This window comes from Enoplosus armatus, chromosome 7 (genome assembly GCF_043641665.1).
Source record: "Enoplosus armatus isolate fEnoArm2 chromosome 7, fEnoArm2.hap1, whole genome shotgun sequence".
Taxonomy (NCBI): domain Eukaryota; kingdom Metazoa; phylum Chordata; class Actinopteri; order Centrarchiformes; family Enoplosidae; genus Enoplosus; species Enoplosus armatus.
In genome coordinates, this window is record NC_092186.1 from 21,017,222 (window position 1) to 21,034,160 (window position 16,939).

A 16,939-nucleotide genomic window follows, 5' to 3' on the forward strand; every position below is an offset into this window, starting at 1 on the left:
CAAAATATAGTCAACTAATAAATGATGATGTCATATTATGGATTGAGGTAAAACGGAAAATTCAGCAGATTCAGTATAGAAAGTAGTTAGAATTGGCCCCACCTTTACCAGCTGCAACATTAAAGTGACATTAATTAATGCATCATTAATTGTAACCCAATAATATAACAAAATGATAGTTACTTTTACTTTTGGTACTTTAAGTAAATTTTGATACCAATACATTTGTACTTTTACTCAAGTAAAAAATTTGAATGCAGGACTTTTACTTATAACGGAATATTTCTAAACTGTGGTATTGCTACTTTTACTTTACTTTTTACTACTGCTTTACTTTTTACTACAGGATCTGAGTACTTCTTCCACCTCTGCCTTCACCTCCCATGAATTTACAATTTAATATCAGTTCCTTTAGTCATGTTACCTTACATCCTCACCGTCATGTATTCTGTTGTACTGTGCTCTGAAGGAAAATACATTTTGCACACCAACATGACGTCAAGTTAAAGACTTTTGGTCCACCTGAGACTAAAACTGGCATGAAGTGACGAGATCGCATGCATCATTATGGAGGTAGTGAAAATGTGACTGTGGACAAAACAATATTGCAAACAGCCGCCATCATTCACCTAATGATTACACCGTATTTCAAAAGCTGACCCTCAATATATGATTGTCAATCATGCAGTTTTTGGAGGGGAAGAATGCCAAGTTTAAGTAAACTGAAACAGCTGATCTATGCATGGTCTTTATGAAAGCAATACTGAAACTGCAATTGCGTTTATATGCCACATAGTGACACTGTAGCTCCAGTCTGAAACACCCTGCCTTCCTTTGCCTTCCTTTTCTCTTGACATACGCTGACATTCACAATGAGCCACATTTGGGTCCCTGGACTGAGAAACAGTTCTGTGGAAGACTTTGGAGGTGAAAGAAATCAGACGACTAACAGATGAGCTGTGAGTAGTACCAGCTGCAGGGAGTAATCTCTGACCACCTCAATAATCTTGGACAGGAACCATAACAACATGTACGAATTGTGACAGAAACAGTTAGATGGATTGGGATTCAGTAGATGACACGGCTTGGATTAGATCGGTGACATGTTAAATACATAAAGATTACATGTGAAAAGTGGAAACAGCCTTTGTGTTTTGTAGTTCATAGAGACGGTTAATTCCGCTGGCTTTAGTTGTGATGAAATGTGTTCATGTTGTATGTTGTGATGAAGTTTCAGAAGTCAGATGTCAGACAGACCAGTTCATTAGATTTCATCATCAGAGGGCTACATGTAGCAGTATAGCTTCCCATATTAGCATGAATCATGGAACTCAATCTTCTCTGTGAACATTAAAGAAACAAAGCCATTACACAAATGGAAATCTGTCCTCATGTCAGTCTTGGTGAATAAGACTAGACAGCACAACCCTATCACTCCCCACACAAAACTCAATTCACACATACTTGACAAAACAAGCTTGCGTACAGGGCGGTAGCCAGGATTTTAGAAATACTTGGGTTAAGAGTCCAAAGTAAATGTATAAAATCACGGTGCAAATCAAGTTAGTCATTGAGGTTTGTTGTAGCAGCTTTGATTAAGATCAGATTTAAAGACTGAACAGAACTGATTTAAAGAATAGAAGAAATGTGTGGTGTTCAGTCACCCTCTGGCTGATTTCTACTGACTGATTAAGAGCTGAGATTCTGGCACATTTTTTCAGCCAGACATCTGTGTCTGTTTGTCCCTCTTTCTTTCTTTCTTTCTTTCTTTCTTTCTATCTCTATCACAATATCTCTCTCTCTCTTTCTCTCTCTCTTTCTCTCTCTCTCTCTCTCTCTCTCTCTCTTTCCATGCAACGCAAAGACATTTGGCTTTAATCAACGAGCAGATTTGGACAGACGGTGAATGCTTCTGTTACGTGTGTGTGTGTGGTGTGTGTGGTGTGTGTGTCAAACTGTGTGATGTTTGAGTATGTGTTGGGGAGGGTCTTTGCTCCACTAATGGTTTATTCAGAAACCTGAGCAGGGTGTTTTATGAAATTATGAAAATATTCTTTCGACCATTTAGATAATGGGCAACTACTGTGTGTGCATCTGTGTGTGTGTGTGTGTGAGATAGAGAGAGGTGTGTGTGTGTGTGTGTGTGTGTGTGTGTGTGTGTGTGTTAAGAATTGATTTTATGCTTTCTGATATAAGGACTGCCTCGGTCCTCTGAGGTCAGGAGAGCACGTGCACACACAACTTTGAACACAGTGACTGATACACATGGTGTGGCTTCACAGCACATCTAACTTTCTACTGTCTAGAACAGTGGTTCCCAATCTATTCCAAATCCTAAAGATCCCAAGGTAAATCTGAGGGGACCACAAGATAATTAAGGGGATAAGAAAGAATAAAAAGAAACTTATCTGTTGCACAAAATTGCCCTTGATGAGGGGTTACAAGGACCTATTAATAGCTAATATCTTTAAAGCTGCAACAATTAGTCAGTTATCAGTTAGTCCATTAACAGCATCATATGCAACTTTTTTGATAATCGATGAATTGTTGCAGTCGTTTTTTTTTTTGCTAAAACATTTGCTGGTTCAGGTTTTTCAAATGTCAGGATCTTTGGATGTTGGTCTGTTGGTCAAATAAAACAAGCCACCTAAATACATAACCCTGGCCTGTGGGATGTTAAAACGGGTATTTTTTGCTTTATTTCCAATATTTGACAGACAAAACTATCAAAAACCATACTGGAACTACCGATAATTAGTTACAGTTACAGTTACTAGATATCTTATTTTTAGAGGTTAAAAAGCCAAAACATTTGAAAACCACTGGTCCAGACTATTATATGAACCTACAGTATGCAGTCCTTTCTATATGAGGACAGAATGCAAAATCTGGTTTCTACTGCAGGGCCAAGAACAGTCCTGCCAGTACTTACTAAATATTTATACGTCTCCATTTCCCCTAAATCAAAACGTAGGTGATTCTCTCCACATCTCATTGCCAATAGAGATGACTCCTCTGCTGGGTTACAGTTTCGTATAAACAAGAAGGGCTTTCAACCATGTGTCCTAAACACTTGACTTGGCCCTGGATCTAATAAGCCCCACTTGGCTCTGCAGTTTCTGTCGAGAAGTGGTGACTAACACACTGACTGGCTCTGTGACAGACACCTACCTCAACACATTCTTCAGGTCTCTTTCCCATTAATAAATGCTCTTTTATTAGTCTGCTCTAATAATTACCCTTGGAGAGCATTCTCAGACTATAAAGGGAAGTTTGTTTTTCAGAATAGTAATAGTAAAGTGTTAATAGGCCCGAAACAATAGCCTGCCATGCAAACCATTAGGCCATAAATGCCTTCTCTTGCTTCACTGCACTGTATCTCCTGATGTTTAATCCTTTATGAGGTCTTCAACAAAATGTTCCTTATTCTTCAGAACTCATGGAGCTGATCTATTTATTTGTGATGATGATGGTGATGATGGGATTATAGATGATAATTATCATCTTCATGTGGATGAAAAAGGGGAAGATTGAGATGATAAAGGTGAGGCAAGAGAAAATGAATATCATGATGAAGGTGCAAGCGAGGCGGTGAGGATGAAAATTGTGACGGTAATGGCGATGACCGGGACAATGATGAGTATGAAGATGAAGATAAGGTCAACATCATGTTGGAGGTGGATATGGATTTTAAACATGATGATGCATAGGCGCATGTGAAGCAAGAGAAAACAAAGAAGATGATGATTATAGTACAGTGTTGATTTCAATTTGCAGGGTTGTGATGATGATGATGATGACAATAATGACCATGATGATGATGATGATGATGACAATGGAGGTGAGGGTAACAGTATTGATGATGACAATGATTATGATCATGGTGGAGGTGGGGACAATGAATGATAATAAAAAGATGAAGATAAAGGTGATGATGATGATGCAGATGAAGCTGAGGATGAAAATCCTAGTATAGTGCTGACGATTTTGCTCGTATACAAGATGAAGATGATGATGTTGTTGAGTGTGTGATATGAATAATAGGCCTTTTTCACAGCAGACATTTTGACAGGTGTTAACGATGGTTCTCTTCTGCTCAAGTGTCCCAGTGCGCCATGACAGTGAGCCAGCGTGACCAATGCCAAGACCCTGAAACTGAAGCAGATAAATGGAATTCAGCCATCATTCATTTTATACCTGTGCTTTTCCTGCTGCGTGACACGTCAAAAAAGGTCCATGTCTCCTCGCTCCAGGGTGCTGATCTGTAGCTGTAGCAGTTAGGTCAGAGTGATATTGACAAAAAAATGTTTACCTGGATAACTTGATCCTAATATTTTGGGGGTTGTGAGAAACAATCAGGAATGCTCTCGGTGAAAAGGACCTGCAGCATAAGCACCTGTGATGACAATGATGATGATGAAGGTGACAGTGATGGTTATGGGGATGGTGGTGAAGATGACAATGACGACGTGGGAGTGGGAGTGATGAAAGTAGAGGATGATATGATGATGATGATGATGGTGGTGGTGGTGGTCAATTTCATGAGCACCAATGATGCAATAGAAAATAAAGATGAAAATGATGATGATGAAGGTGAAGGAGGTAAAGATGATTACGATGATGGTGATCACGCTATGAAATAAAGTGGTGATGATGGTGGTTATCAGGATGACGATAGCTGCACGTGCACAGGTGATGGGAGAGATAGTTTGAGTGCTAATAATGATGATGGTGATGATGATGATGAGTAGACTAATTGGAGGAAGAAGTGATGGAAATGGCAGAGGTGATGGGGATGATAATGAGGATGAAGATAAGGATAAGAGGACCATTAGAACTCCGCGTGGCCGCACTTGTACCGGTGGTGGGAGTGTCCGCGAGGAGGGTAGAGCCGCTCCACTTCGTGCCCGCGCGCAGACAGGAGCAGCGCTCAGATGTTTCCATTCTGAACTTAAAGGGTCGCGAGAGCAAGACGCTGACGAGCCGCACACGAGGAAGAAAAGTCTGCCGTTTCATTCGGGCGTCCGTTTATTTCCTTTCCTCGTCTTTCCTCCCGGTGTAATGTCAGTCAGGCGGGCCGGTTTGGTGCTCCTGTGCGCGGTGTTGGCGGTAACTCGCGCCCGCAGGAGTTCACCGGAGCAGGAGGATGTTCAGGAGAAAATCAACAGCGCCAGATGCACGTCCAGGTGCCTCACTCTGCACATGACTCAACTCACCGCTGCCTTCAGACACCTCCAGGTACCTACGACCACTTTGTCCCTTATTTAAGAGTGTTTACCGACCCTGAGGTCAAACGTGACCTCCAGTCAGCGGTCGACATGACCACCAGTGTATACAAAATAAATTGGAAGTCATAAAATACAAAGACTGTGGATTTTGATGCTATTTGCCTCTTAAATCTCTATTTACATTAGTGTGATACTTTATATAACGTGTATCTAAACATTTATGTGACTCTTAAAGGTGAATCAACAATATTCCTCGAATATGATCCACAGTCTTTGACTGTTTTACCCTAAATTCTTCATTTAAAAGGTGCCTTTTTGGTATTTTCTGTATTTCACAAGCCAGTTGCAATCACAACCTGTATACTGGAACTCTATCAGTCTTGATCCTTATAGTTCAGTGGGATCAGTAGAGATTTGGTCTGTGGTACCTAATAGACACTTTACAATGACCTATTTTGTTATTTCAACTAATGTATTTGCTTTAATATCCATAACGGCCTGCTATCTGTCTAACATATTACACAGGAGGGTATTGAAGTGTGAAATGACCAGAAGTGGGGACAGGGATGAGCATCTGGAATCAATCAGGTGCAGCCAATAGTCAAATAAAATAGAAGGATCAAAGTCTAAAAATTTGTTTCTCATAATATACTGACATAATGATCTCTCAGTGTATTTTCAGATTTGGAGTCTACTCTTAATGATACATGTCACCAAAGACATTAACATCAAGTTCAAATTGCATCATTACACTTTAAGCAACATCAAAAAATAATTCTTGTTCACTGCTCTGATTGGTGAAAAAGCCACACCAGATATCCCCGCAGCTCCCACCACCATTCATAGTTGTGTCACTTAGTTCCAAATCTTTTAAAAAAACTTGCCATTCTTTCCTTTTAGGGTCTTTACAGAAACAATGACCACTCAATGTCATGGTGTGCAGTGATTTTAGATCAGCTAGATCAGCTAAGAGGTGTTGTTATGCACGAGAGAAGAAAAGCACAGTGGAGCACTTAATGCCTAAATAATTAATCAGAGGAAACTGTGTGATCTCGCCTGAAACTGTGAGTTGTTTCCAACATGGTTTTCATCAGGAAGTTTTGGACAAAATGTTTTGATGTTGCCCAGATTGAAGTTGCCCCGTGTCAGGACTCAGAGGGTCAAAGGTACCCCGAAAAAAAAGTTACGGGTTTATAATAGTTGACAAAATTACTCATCTCAGTGAAATCGCTGGCCCATGTTCTGTGGCCTTTGTAGTGAGGAATGTGAGATTAACGGGGACATTAGGACGTTACCAAGTTCGAAAAGCCACTTATCGTTAACGGCTTCAACATGTGCATGCTGTGTAGTGGGTGGGAAAGTCATTAACCACAGAGTTTAGCCCCAGTGGCTCTGAGGTGTGTAGAAGAAGTGTGTGTATGTATGTATGTATGTGTGTGGGTCTGCATATGTTCATGTATAAAGCGAAGGTTTGGTCTGGTCCTCGTCCATCTAGAATAGACTCCCGGCACCTGTGCATTGGGTAATGAGGGTGGCCCCTGGATGACTCTCGAGCAGTGCGATGTGTGTGTGTGTGTGTGTGTGTGTGGTGGGGTTTCTGGAATGGAGGTGTGAGAAAGGGAACATTTGGTTTAAACTTTATGAAGTGGAGTGCAGTAGTCAGATGTTGAGCATCAAACAGCAGCGATGGAAATGAGACCAACTGACTGGGAGGTAGCAAACAGGCCGGACATTCATTGTCATACTTGGGTTTCAAGTGGTGAAGAGGTTCTTAGATGTTATAACCGATACCCCCACCCAACGCGGATATTACATTGAGTGACGGCTGTTCTACGACCTAACCCTTAGGTTTTCGAACGGACTCCCAAAATCTACACGCAAGACCGTCTCAGCCTGCTTAGGGAGTCTAGTTATGTTCCCGGAATACCACGTCTCTAGGGCCTATATAGTCGACTATGTGCTGACGACCGGATTATTAGTGTTTGGAGATTGGTCGTACCCCAGTAAGACCCTGAAGGAAAAGATCAATACTGGTTTTACACTGGGCCGCCTCGAAGGCCCTAATCCCTAATTTATAATTTAGAGATACATTTAGGAAATCCCTCCCTGTGTCCCAAATATTCAGAAAACTTTAACCTCAACACCAAACATAACACAACAGCAGCAAAACATCAGACAACTGAGCTGAACCTATTCAACATGTCCTCCCATGTTGTACATCATAATATATACATAGCAGCTTTCATTAAAATTCACCAATCAAAGTCAAATTATTATCTACTGTCGGCATATCTCAAGGCGAGTAGTCTCCTTACCTGAGGGTGGCTACTTAGGTGATCTCAGGGAGGAGCAACACAGGAATTTGGTTGGAATGTACAAAATACAACCCAGTTTTATTGGAGTTTTATCAAAAGAGTAAATGGATACAAAATGTTCAAAAAGAAGAAAATATAAAAACTAAAGGAACAAAAGCAATTAAGCAAAAACCAAGTAACAAACTCTCACAAACAACCAAGAACCCCAAGGGACCAAAAAGGCAGTCCAAGAGAGAAGCCCCCATCCTTTGTTCTGCTCTTCCTTTTATAACCTTTGCCCCCCTGTTCTTGGGGGTCGGAGATCCATAAAAGGTCTTCCTCTGAAAAAAACATCTTAGCTATTGGGTAACAACACATGAGATCACAAAATACATTTTCCATACTTTAACAAAGCACGCTTCAACTTCCGTGTTTAACGAGGCACCGAAACAACCGTGCGTATGTGGTTTTTCACTGCAAGCGTAGGGTGTCCGCTAGATGCAGAAACCACAGGCGTGTGGTTGTACCTTCAACTGTCGTTTTAGCAGTTTCATAAAGGTGTAAAGTCTGGCCCCGTATTGGGGGAACAGGTCACCTAAAGTACATCTTGAACTGGACTGTTAAACTTAATTTGAACTGTTACTTTGAAGAGAGAAGGGGGGAAAGGGTATGACTCAGACACAACACAGGTGGACTGCTCAACAGTGGACAAAATATTTAATTCCTTTGTGATACAACGTTTTGATTTCTTGTGTGAGTTTGTTTTCTGTCATAGTCTTGGCATTAGTTGACATCCATGGTGCGTTTAGACTTCCAGGATTTTAGGACTCTGTACGCTGATGTCTTCAAACAGACAAACTCACCTGTTGAGGGAATATCCCAGAATCCAGAAAGGTCATATTCCCCCTAAGATCTTATTTTTATTAAAACAAGTGAAGTTATTAAATAATTTATTATTTTTCATTCAGACAATTACATTCATGAAACTTCTTGAAACAAGTAGTTTTTCTTTGCTAACACATTGAAGTTACTCACTCCATTAGTCAGATCTTTTACCTGCATGGATTGTGACTGAAAGATTGGCAACTGTTTTGATAACTGATTATTCATTTGAGGACTTTTCAAGCAGAATTGACAACATTAGCTTTTCCAGTTTCTCCGATGTGAGGATTTCATCCTTCACTGTTTTATATCATTATAAAATGAATATCATTGGGTTTCAGACTATTGGTTGGACAAAACAAGACAATTGAAGACATCTCCTTGGGCTCTGGAAAGCTGTGAGAGGAATTTTACATTACTTTCTGATATCTTATAGACAAAACAATGAATCAAGAAATGAATAGTCAATAATAATCAATAAAATCGCAGCCCTAGTTGAAATAAGAAAAATAAGTCTGTACTGGCGTCATTATTGATTAGCACAACAGTGACAAACAGGAAAGGCAGATGTTTACGTGTGACTCAGAGCAGCATTTAAGGATATAAAGGGGCACTGAAAACTTTGTGTGTTATACCAAATTAAAAAGAGCCTCTAAACTTTGAGCAAACAAGGAAACAAGTTTCCTCTCAGCCACATCCTGGGGAACAGCATCACTCCCTGAACCTATTATAGGACAGTGTAGCAGAACACAGAGTGATTAATGGGTGGGAGAGACTGTGCGTTAGAGCATTCATTCATTTGGAGAACATAACGTTTAAAACAAAAAAAACCTTTTGATAGCATCTCCAGTAACTATAACATCAGTGAAGGCAAGTGGGGCTTTACTCATCCTACTCACCACGCACACACACACACACACACACACACACACACACACACACACACATTGCTTCCTCTGGCTTCATGTGGGTGAACCCTGTGTTTTTGGCTCTTTCTCTCTCAGTGTGTGTGTGTGTGTGTGTGTGTGTGTGTGTGTGTGTGTGTGGCTAGTGTGTGTGTGGCTAGTGTGTAGCCACTAGAATGTGAGTCACCAGTTTTCTATTTACACCTCTCTTTCTGCTGCTTCTCTGGGTTTTCCACTACTTTCCCTTGTATGGTGTAATAGTGTAATTATAGCTCTTTGTGTGTGTGTGTGTGTGTGTGTGTGTGCACATAAGCATATATATGCTGGTATGTTGTCATATTCCCAAATTCCTCCTTGATGTAAACTCCTAAAAATAAGAAAAAAACTGCAGCCTCGCCTGCAGAGCTGGATCTTTTTGCACATACGCAGAATGCGTGTCTTAAACACTCACGGGTCTGTGGTGCTGATGAGCGGATGGTTAGCGGTTCGAGCCAGGGCTGAGGGCCAGTGCGAGGCTGAAAGAGCTGCCTGTGCATTCATGTTTATGTGTGTGTGCGTGCATGTGTGTGTGTCCCAGCTGCTCTGCGGTAGGTAGCTCTAATCAGCCCAGAGGTCGGTCAGCCAACCAGTCACGCTCTGAAAAAGACCAGAGACAACGGTCAGGTCAGGTTGCACAGAGACAGACGGAGAGATAAAGGCAGGTAGACAGACGCGGTCAAGCGCGAAGACAGGCAGGGGAGATGGAAAGACGGGTGATGAGGCAGGTAGATGCACACAGACAGGTGTGTCAAACACACGTGAAGATAGACTGATAGACAGGCTAAAAAGTGGACTGACATGCAGGCAGACTGGTAAGCAGAGAGACAGGCAGAGGGGTGGGTGACGGCAGGAGACAAAGGCTTGTTTGATTCACCTCAGAGATAAAGCCTCCACCTCTTTCTGCGGCTTTGTGACAGCCCTGTCATTTGATCGGCAGAGCCAGGGATAATGATGATGGTGATAAAATTGTGACGGCGTAGGAGTGACTCTCACCTGAAACCAGGACAAGAAATTCCAAGACAGTAAATCACAGCTGGGATGGCAAAGCATTGAGCGACATGTCTTTGTTGTTTCAGCCACAGGAAGAGAGACCGATAGAAAGACTCTTTTACCACATCAAAACCATGACGGCATACTATGTCTGATACTTGAGCAATTAAATCCATTCCTCTTCCCACTGGTGACCACTCTCATATCTGCACCCTGAATATGAAGCTACCGCCAGCAGCCGGCTAACTTAGCTTAGCACAATCACTGGAAACACGGGGGAAAAAGCTAGCCTGCCTCTGTTACCAGCACCTCTAAAGCTCACTAATTAACACGTTGTATCTCATTTGTTTAATTCGAACAAAAAACAAAATTAAAAAATGACTAATCACAGTTTTACAGACAGTTATGTGTCGGGCTATTTCTTGGTCGGGACAAGTAACTTCCTGGAGTCTCCTCTGGTTGCCGGACAACTGGTTTCCCCCTGTTTACAGTCTTTGTGCTAAGCTAAGTTAGCGGGCTGCTGACAGTAGCTTCATATTTAGCATACAGATATGAGTGGTATCAATCTTCTTATCTGACTTTCAGAAAGTTCAGGACCGTATAACAACCACTTTGTTGTGACGCTTGTTGTTTACAGGATGTGGGGCACCACAAACACTAACGTTGACACACGCGCACGAAAATACACACACACACACCGACACACATACACACACGTAGACTAATTAGGGGCTTCTGTCGGGAATATTCAGACCTCAACATGGGCTTTTTTGGAAGAACTTTATATTCTGTTGAGTGGAAGTTAGTCATGATACATTCACCCCACACACTCACACACAAACAACACACACAACACAACACAACACACACAATGCACACCATAGCTGTGTTTGCTTCTGGTCATCTGGGTGTGATTAGCAGAGTTAATGCCTCGTGTTAAATAGACTTTCTACTGCGCCTCACCGCAAACACTGACCACGACACGCACACACATAATATGTACACACACACACTCTGCCTCTCTCTCACACAGTCACACACACTTTTTATCGCTGCATCTGGCAGAAGTGTGATTTATATCTCACTCTCTTTCAAACACTGAAGGGTGTGTGCAGCTGTACGCGTGCATGCTGACCGCGCACATATTTCTGTGTGTGTGTGTTTGTGTCCCTGCTTCTTTCCTGCTGTTGCATCCAGTGATATCAGGTTGTTATTGTTCAACAATGATTACTGTGGACTCGGCAGCCATCAGAGCCATGTGGAAGTCCTTTGGAGCAAGTGTTTCTCACTCTGTGGGTCAGTTCTGTTTCTGACGGGTCTCTCGTGTCCTCAGACAAATGTTTCTTGTTGATCCCAGGATAGAAAAAAAGTTTAAGACCCTGTGTTTTGAGTGTGGGTATGAAATACAGCCATGTGGAAATCCATCATTAAAATGAAATGGGATTTTTGCACGTTTTTGTTCAGTAATACATCATAAACTTGGTTAAAGTGATATTCTCTTGATATTTTTCATGAAAGGTCATCTTGAACCATAAAATGCACAAAAGCCTTTGGTCCAAAAAAGGCTTTACATGGGTTTTTAAGGTTTTTAAATAAATAATATCACATACAACTCCATCGATAACCAAAAGTATAGTGCCACAATAAATGCATTTGTACATTTTAAAATGTTCTTCCACTATGGATGAAAATACACTTTTAAAAGTTGGCTTCCCATTTTTGAAATAACTCTGAAGACTAAACTCCAGCCAGACAAACAGCAGTCATCAAAATTTATTGCGTCCTGTTTCACAACTAGTATCCACCACTCCTTGCCAGTCTCCTCCCTGCTCCTATTAACTAATATTTATTTCCATCTTTCACCTTCTTTTGTCTGTCTCACTCTGCTCTTTTCAACTTCCTCCCTCCCTCCCATTTCCTCTCAGTCTCCCACATCCAACTTCTCTTTTCTTCCAGCCACCTTCTTCCAGTCTTCGCTTTCTTTCCCCGACTTTTTCAACATGTGCAGCTGTTTTGCCGCAGACAGACACACACACACACTCTTGAGACCCTACGAAACCCCACTTTGACCACCGTTTAATAGCCATACGGCACACAGGCCCGTCTAAACTGCCTTGATTAGCTCTGACAGCAAATATGTCCCATGAAATTGACTTGGGATGCGTGTGTGTACGTGAACATCCATGTGTGTGTGCATTAATGTGTGTGTTGCGGAGGGGGCTGAAGAGTAGTGACAGAAAAAGGGGGATGTTATGGCGAGCAAGACAGAAAAGGAAAGAGAGCGTGAAAAAGATTAAGAGAGGGGATGAAGATGTGAGGCCAGCAGGGGGGAAAGCAGCTTTATATCTCCTCAGTGAAAATCTGGAGATGTTTAACTGGCCTCTACTCTGTCCTCAGCTCTTTGAGTGGAGCATCTACAGCATATCACCACCATCATTTTCAAGTCCTCTCAGGCCATTTTTACAGGAGTTGGCAGCAGTGTGGAGAAACTGAGAGGAATAGTCGGAGGGTACAAATGAAAGACAGAAAGAATGACCAAAGGGGACTAATCTGGTTGAGTAGCAGCAGCAGGAGGAAGAGGAAGATGAAAGGGGTGTTTGTGTCTGTGAATTGTACTCAGATCCTCTTCTTGCTCTTCTGTATCTGTTTTTTCTCCACCAAAAGAAAGGCAGAAGGGTGACAAATGTTCCACCCACCTTGATTGAGCATCGAGGAACAGGACAGAGCAGAGCAATACTGCCAAAATCAAAATATTTTTGACTGGATACCTTGGATACTGGAAATCAGCAATGTAATGATATTTTGGGGAGTTTGAGAAATAATTAGGGCTGCGATGTGGATGTGATTATGATTAATGAGGATATGATTAAGATTCAAAACCATCTGGTGTCATCTCACTCAGCTAGAGCAGAATAATGAATCGGGAAAATGACCTCACTTAACTGTAATGCTTCCATTAAAACCAGGAAAAGAAAATATTTAAACTATATTGGAATATTTCAATTACCAAACTATTTTTGGTACATTTTTCTACCATTTTGTTCCATTGTTCAGCAGTCATACAGGGACATATCTGTATAATTTTTCAAAGAGGCAGAGACATTGTTCCCTACTTACAGCCGCCTGAATAGGCCCTCATTCATTTGGCAACATTAGAAAGTCTCTGGTAAATGCAGGGAATCTGTAACAGAAGCCAAAGTAGTAAAAGCAGTACATTATATCACTAAAAAACACTGCACCCGAGGGTGCCTATTCTGCAGCACTAATGCAGCTTAAAGGTACGCTGTATTGAATGTAAACAGAAACTTTGTTTACAAGAAAACTCCACGGGGCACCTTTAATTGTATGATGGCAGATTTTCTTTTTAGAATATCCAATGAAGCATGTAACACGAAAAACCTGTAAAAGTTTTTATTCTCCTTTTAAACCTGATTCTGTCCTGGACATGCAGCCCGTTTACAGCATGACCTGATCACAAGAAATACATGTTTTATGTTTTTGAATGTCTGCAAAAATTGTTTATGGATAAAGTACCAGTGGATCCAGAATACAGAAGTGAAAATGGTGAAAATGTGGAGGTTATTCACAACTGTGTCATCCAAAAGAATCAGAGGAAGGAGAGTGTGACTGCCTCTCAGCTGCTTAAAAAAGTTGTAATGTTTGAGAGAGTTAAGGGCCTCCTCCATTTGGGCGAGTTACACTGCTATACCTGTATCCATGGCGACTTGGGCATTTATGGTGCAATTGGTGGCACCTGGGTGTATCTCAGTGCCTTGAAGACATGAGGAAAGAGAGAAAACAGAGGATGAAGGTGTTTCTGTCTCTGTAGTGATACCATGACACCCGTTCCTCTGTTTCTCTTCTCATCTATTCTTCTTTCCATCCATCCTTCCCCACAGACTTGTTAGTAATTTATTCATCAGAGATTTAACCATTACTTTAATGCTCTAATGCTTTCTTCCTCCCTCTCTCATCTATCTCTATATGAGGCTGGTTAAACAGTCGCCCCAGCGTTATCCCTTTTAACAACGAGCACAGATTACAGTTAAGCCAAGGGTGTCCACCCCATCAATACTCATTTAGTCTTAAAGGCATACTAGCATGGGCAAGAGATACACTTGTATTTCTCCCAAGATTATGTCCAACTATCATTTCACAGACAATTTCTGTTTAAGCGACGTCAAGTCTGAGGGAATTTGTTGTGGCCTTCGTTCAGAACTTGATCCTGATTCTGGTTGCACTCATCATGTCTCCACTCTGAAAACTAACCACCTCTTCACTGCTGCCAACAGCTGGACAACTGAGGCAATAGTACGCAGCTGTAGCACCGGACGGGGACAGGGGTGAGAGTATGAGAGGAATGAGGCGAACAAAATTTGTGGATGACTTGGAGCTCTGACCATTTTCACACATATGCTGAAAGGCCAGTCTCTGCAGAAAGCTTTGTCGGTCTTGGAAATGTACAAAAATTGAGGCAGAGAGGCAGCCCTCCCCGTCTTAGAGAAGCTTTTAACTGGACTATCCGACCAGCACTTCTTTAAAAGTATGTCACGGCCTTAATCTTGCCCTCACTTCAGTAAACATCCTTGGCTGTTCTTGTAGACAGTAAATTCTTTTAGCTGCTACATACAGCATCTCTACAGGGCTGAAAAAGGAAATAAGGCCTCGTCTTCATACATCAAAGTCCAGTTTAGCTCCTTTAGCAGCTATTTCACCAAAGTAGTCAATATGCATCTGTTTTGAATGTTAAGAGGGAACAAGTCAATTCAGCATCTTCTGTACCGTGAAAGCCCTTAACCCCTAATCTCTAACCTTTGACCTCTGCACTGTTACCCCAACTCTAACCCCTTAACCCTCATTATACCAGAAGCACAAAGGCTACTTTAAAGAGGAGAAGCCCTGAAAGGTGTGTGAGTGTGTGGAAAGAGATGAGCTTGGTTCGGGCTAAATACAGCACAGTCAGGAGAGGGTTTAGGAGTCGTTAAGAGGGCTTATCCCACACACACACACACACACACACAGACACACACACACACACACACACACACACACACTAGAAGCTCATATACTCCCTTGAGGCACACACACATGACAACAGACAGACGCACAAATGCACACACACATCAGTATTCTAATAGTTGTTTTGATGTTGGATGATGGCGTCATGATTGTGCTGAAGATGACAAAGCTTTTAGGAGGGAAGAGCAGCAGTTTTGCCACACTGACTATCTTACCAATGAAAGTTAAAAACAGCAGACAGGGTTTTGATCCAAAAAATACCTAAAAACAAAACAAACTTAACGCTTTTGGAGCCTTATTTTCACAATTGTTTGACATAAATAAATTATAAATATTTGGATTCATCAAATATAATCAGTAGATTCATCAATAATGAAAATTATCATAAATTGCATCCCTGATGGGATGTGTGAACTTAATATAGAGCCAACCAGGTTTACCTTGACCATAGTATTTTTGGTTTATGGTAATTATAACAAGGTGTATGAATTTCACAATGACGTAATAATGACAAAAGATCACTTCATGAAGCTCAGGTATCAACAGCTTCTTTGTGTTACAGGTAAATTCTCAAAATACCTTTGCAGGTCTGTGTTGACTTGTGCGTTCAGTATCAAGTATAGATGAGTACAAGTTTCTTTTGAGCCGTTTTATTTGGATGAAAGACAACATTTGAAAAGTTGAAGAGGCTTAAGGACTAGGGGGGTTAGTTTGGTTAATCTGTATTTCTGTCCCTGTGGTCATGAGATGACGTCTCCCTCTGTCACAGTGGTTATAGCAGCCATGTTTACTGGTGGTCTTGACTCACTTAGCAGTAACTGTACACACACATAAACATACATCTCACCAAGTGACGTGGTCTCTGTCTGGTTCAGCAACCACAAACACAGTGTGTTAAGTCATCATGCACCCCGAGGATAATTACGTAAATAATAAGAGAAAGGTTGAGTGTGTGTTTGACCTTTTATTAACAATATTTAGCTTTCTGTCTCCTTGTATGTTAGACAGTAGTCTCACATGAAGGGGTCAAATGTGGGCAGACACAGGATTTGTGTGGGAAAGATCTCTCTGTGTTTGTTTTAATCCTCATCCTCTCTGTCCCCTCTAGAGTGACCAAGTTCTGGTTTGGTGTGAAAACCACAGACGCTGTTCGCAGGTAAATACACACATACACACAAACTTGTCTTGCCACACTTCTAAAGACATAATACTGACTTGCATTCAATTGCCTGAAGGCTTACCCAAGCATCAATCACTTTGTGCCTAACCCTATCCTTAAGCCAGTCATAACCCCAATGTTAACCCCCAAAAAAGTCCATGACTCTTGTTGTCCAGGAGTTCAACTTCTGGTAACAGTAACTCTGACTTGGTGGTGCGGACCATTGAACACAATTGGCCTTGTTCGTGGGTGGTAAGCCTGTGAGGGTTCTTGTCCTTTTTGCTGCACTAACCACTCCTACTGGTTAGCTGGGGTGGAACTGGGGGTGATATCGTGAACCTTCCTAGTGTTACACCATCCTAGTGAATCTCATTGCTGGCAGGTGAAAAGAAGCGACTGCCCAAAACAGTAGAGTTTAGCAGT

At 41.5% G+C, this 16,939-nt stretch overlaps 1 protein-coding gene across 1 annotated transcript in view; it reads left to right on the forward strand.

Moving 5' to 3' along the window:
• Positions 1–5,061: 5,061 nt before the first annotated feature.
• anos1b (anosmin 1b) overlaps positions 5,062–16,939 on the forward strand; it is a 40,072-nt gene continuing 28,194 nt past the window's right edge. The window contains exons 1-2 of the mRNA XM_070909449.1: positions 5,062–5,238; positions 16,466–16,513. Coding sequence (XP_070765550.1) covers positions 5,062–5,238; positions 16,466–16,513 — 225 coding nt within the window. The remainder of the gene's footprint in view (positions 5,239–16,465; positions 16,514–16,939) is intronic.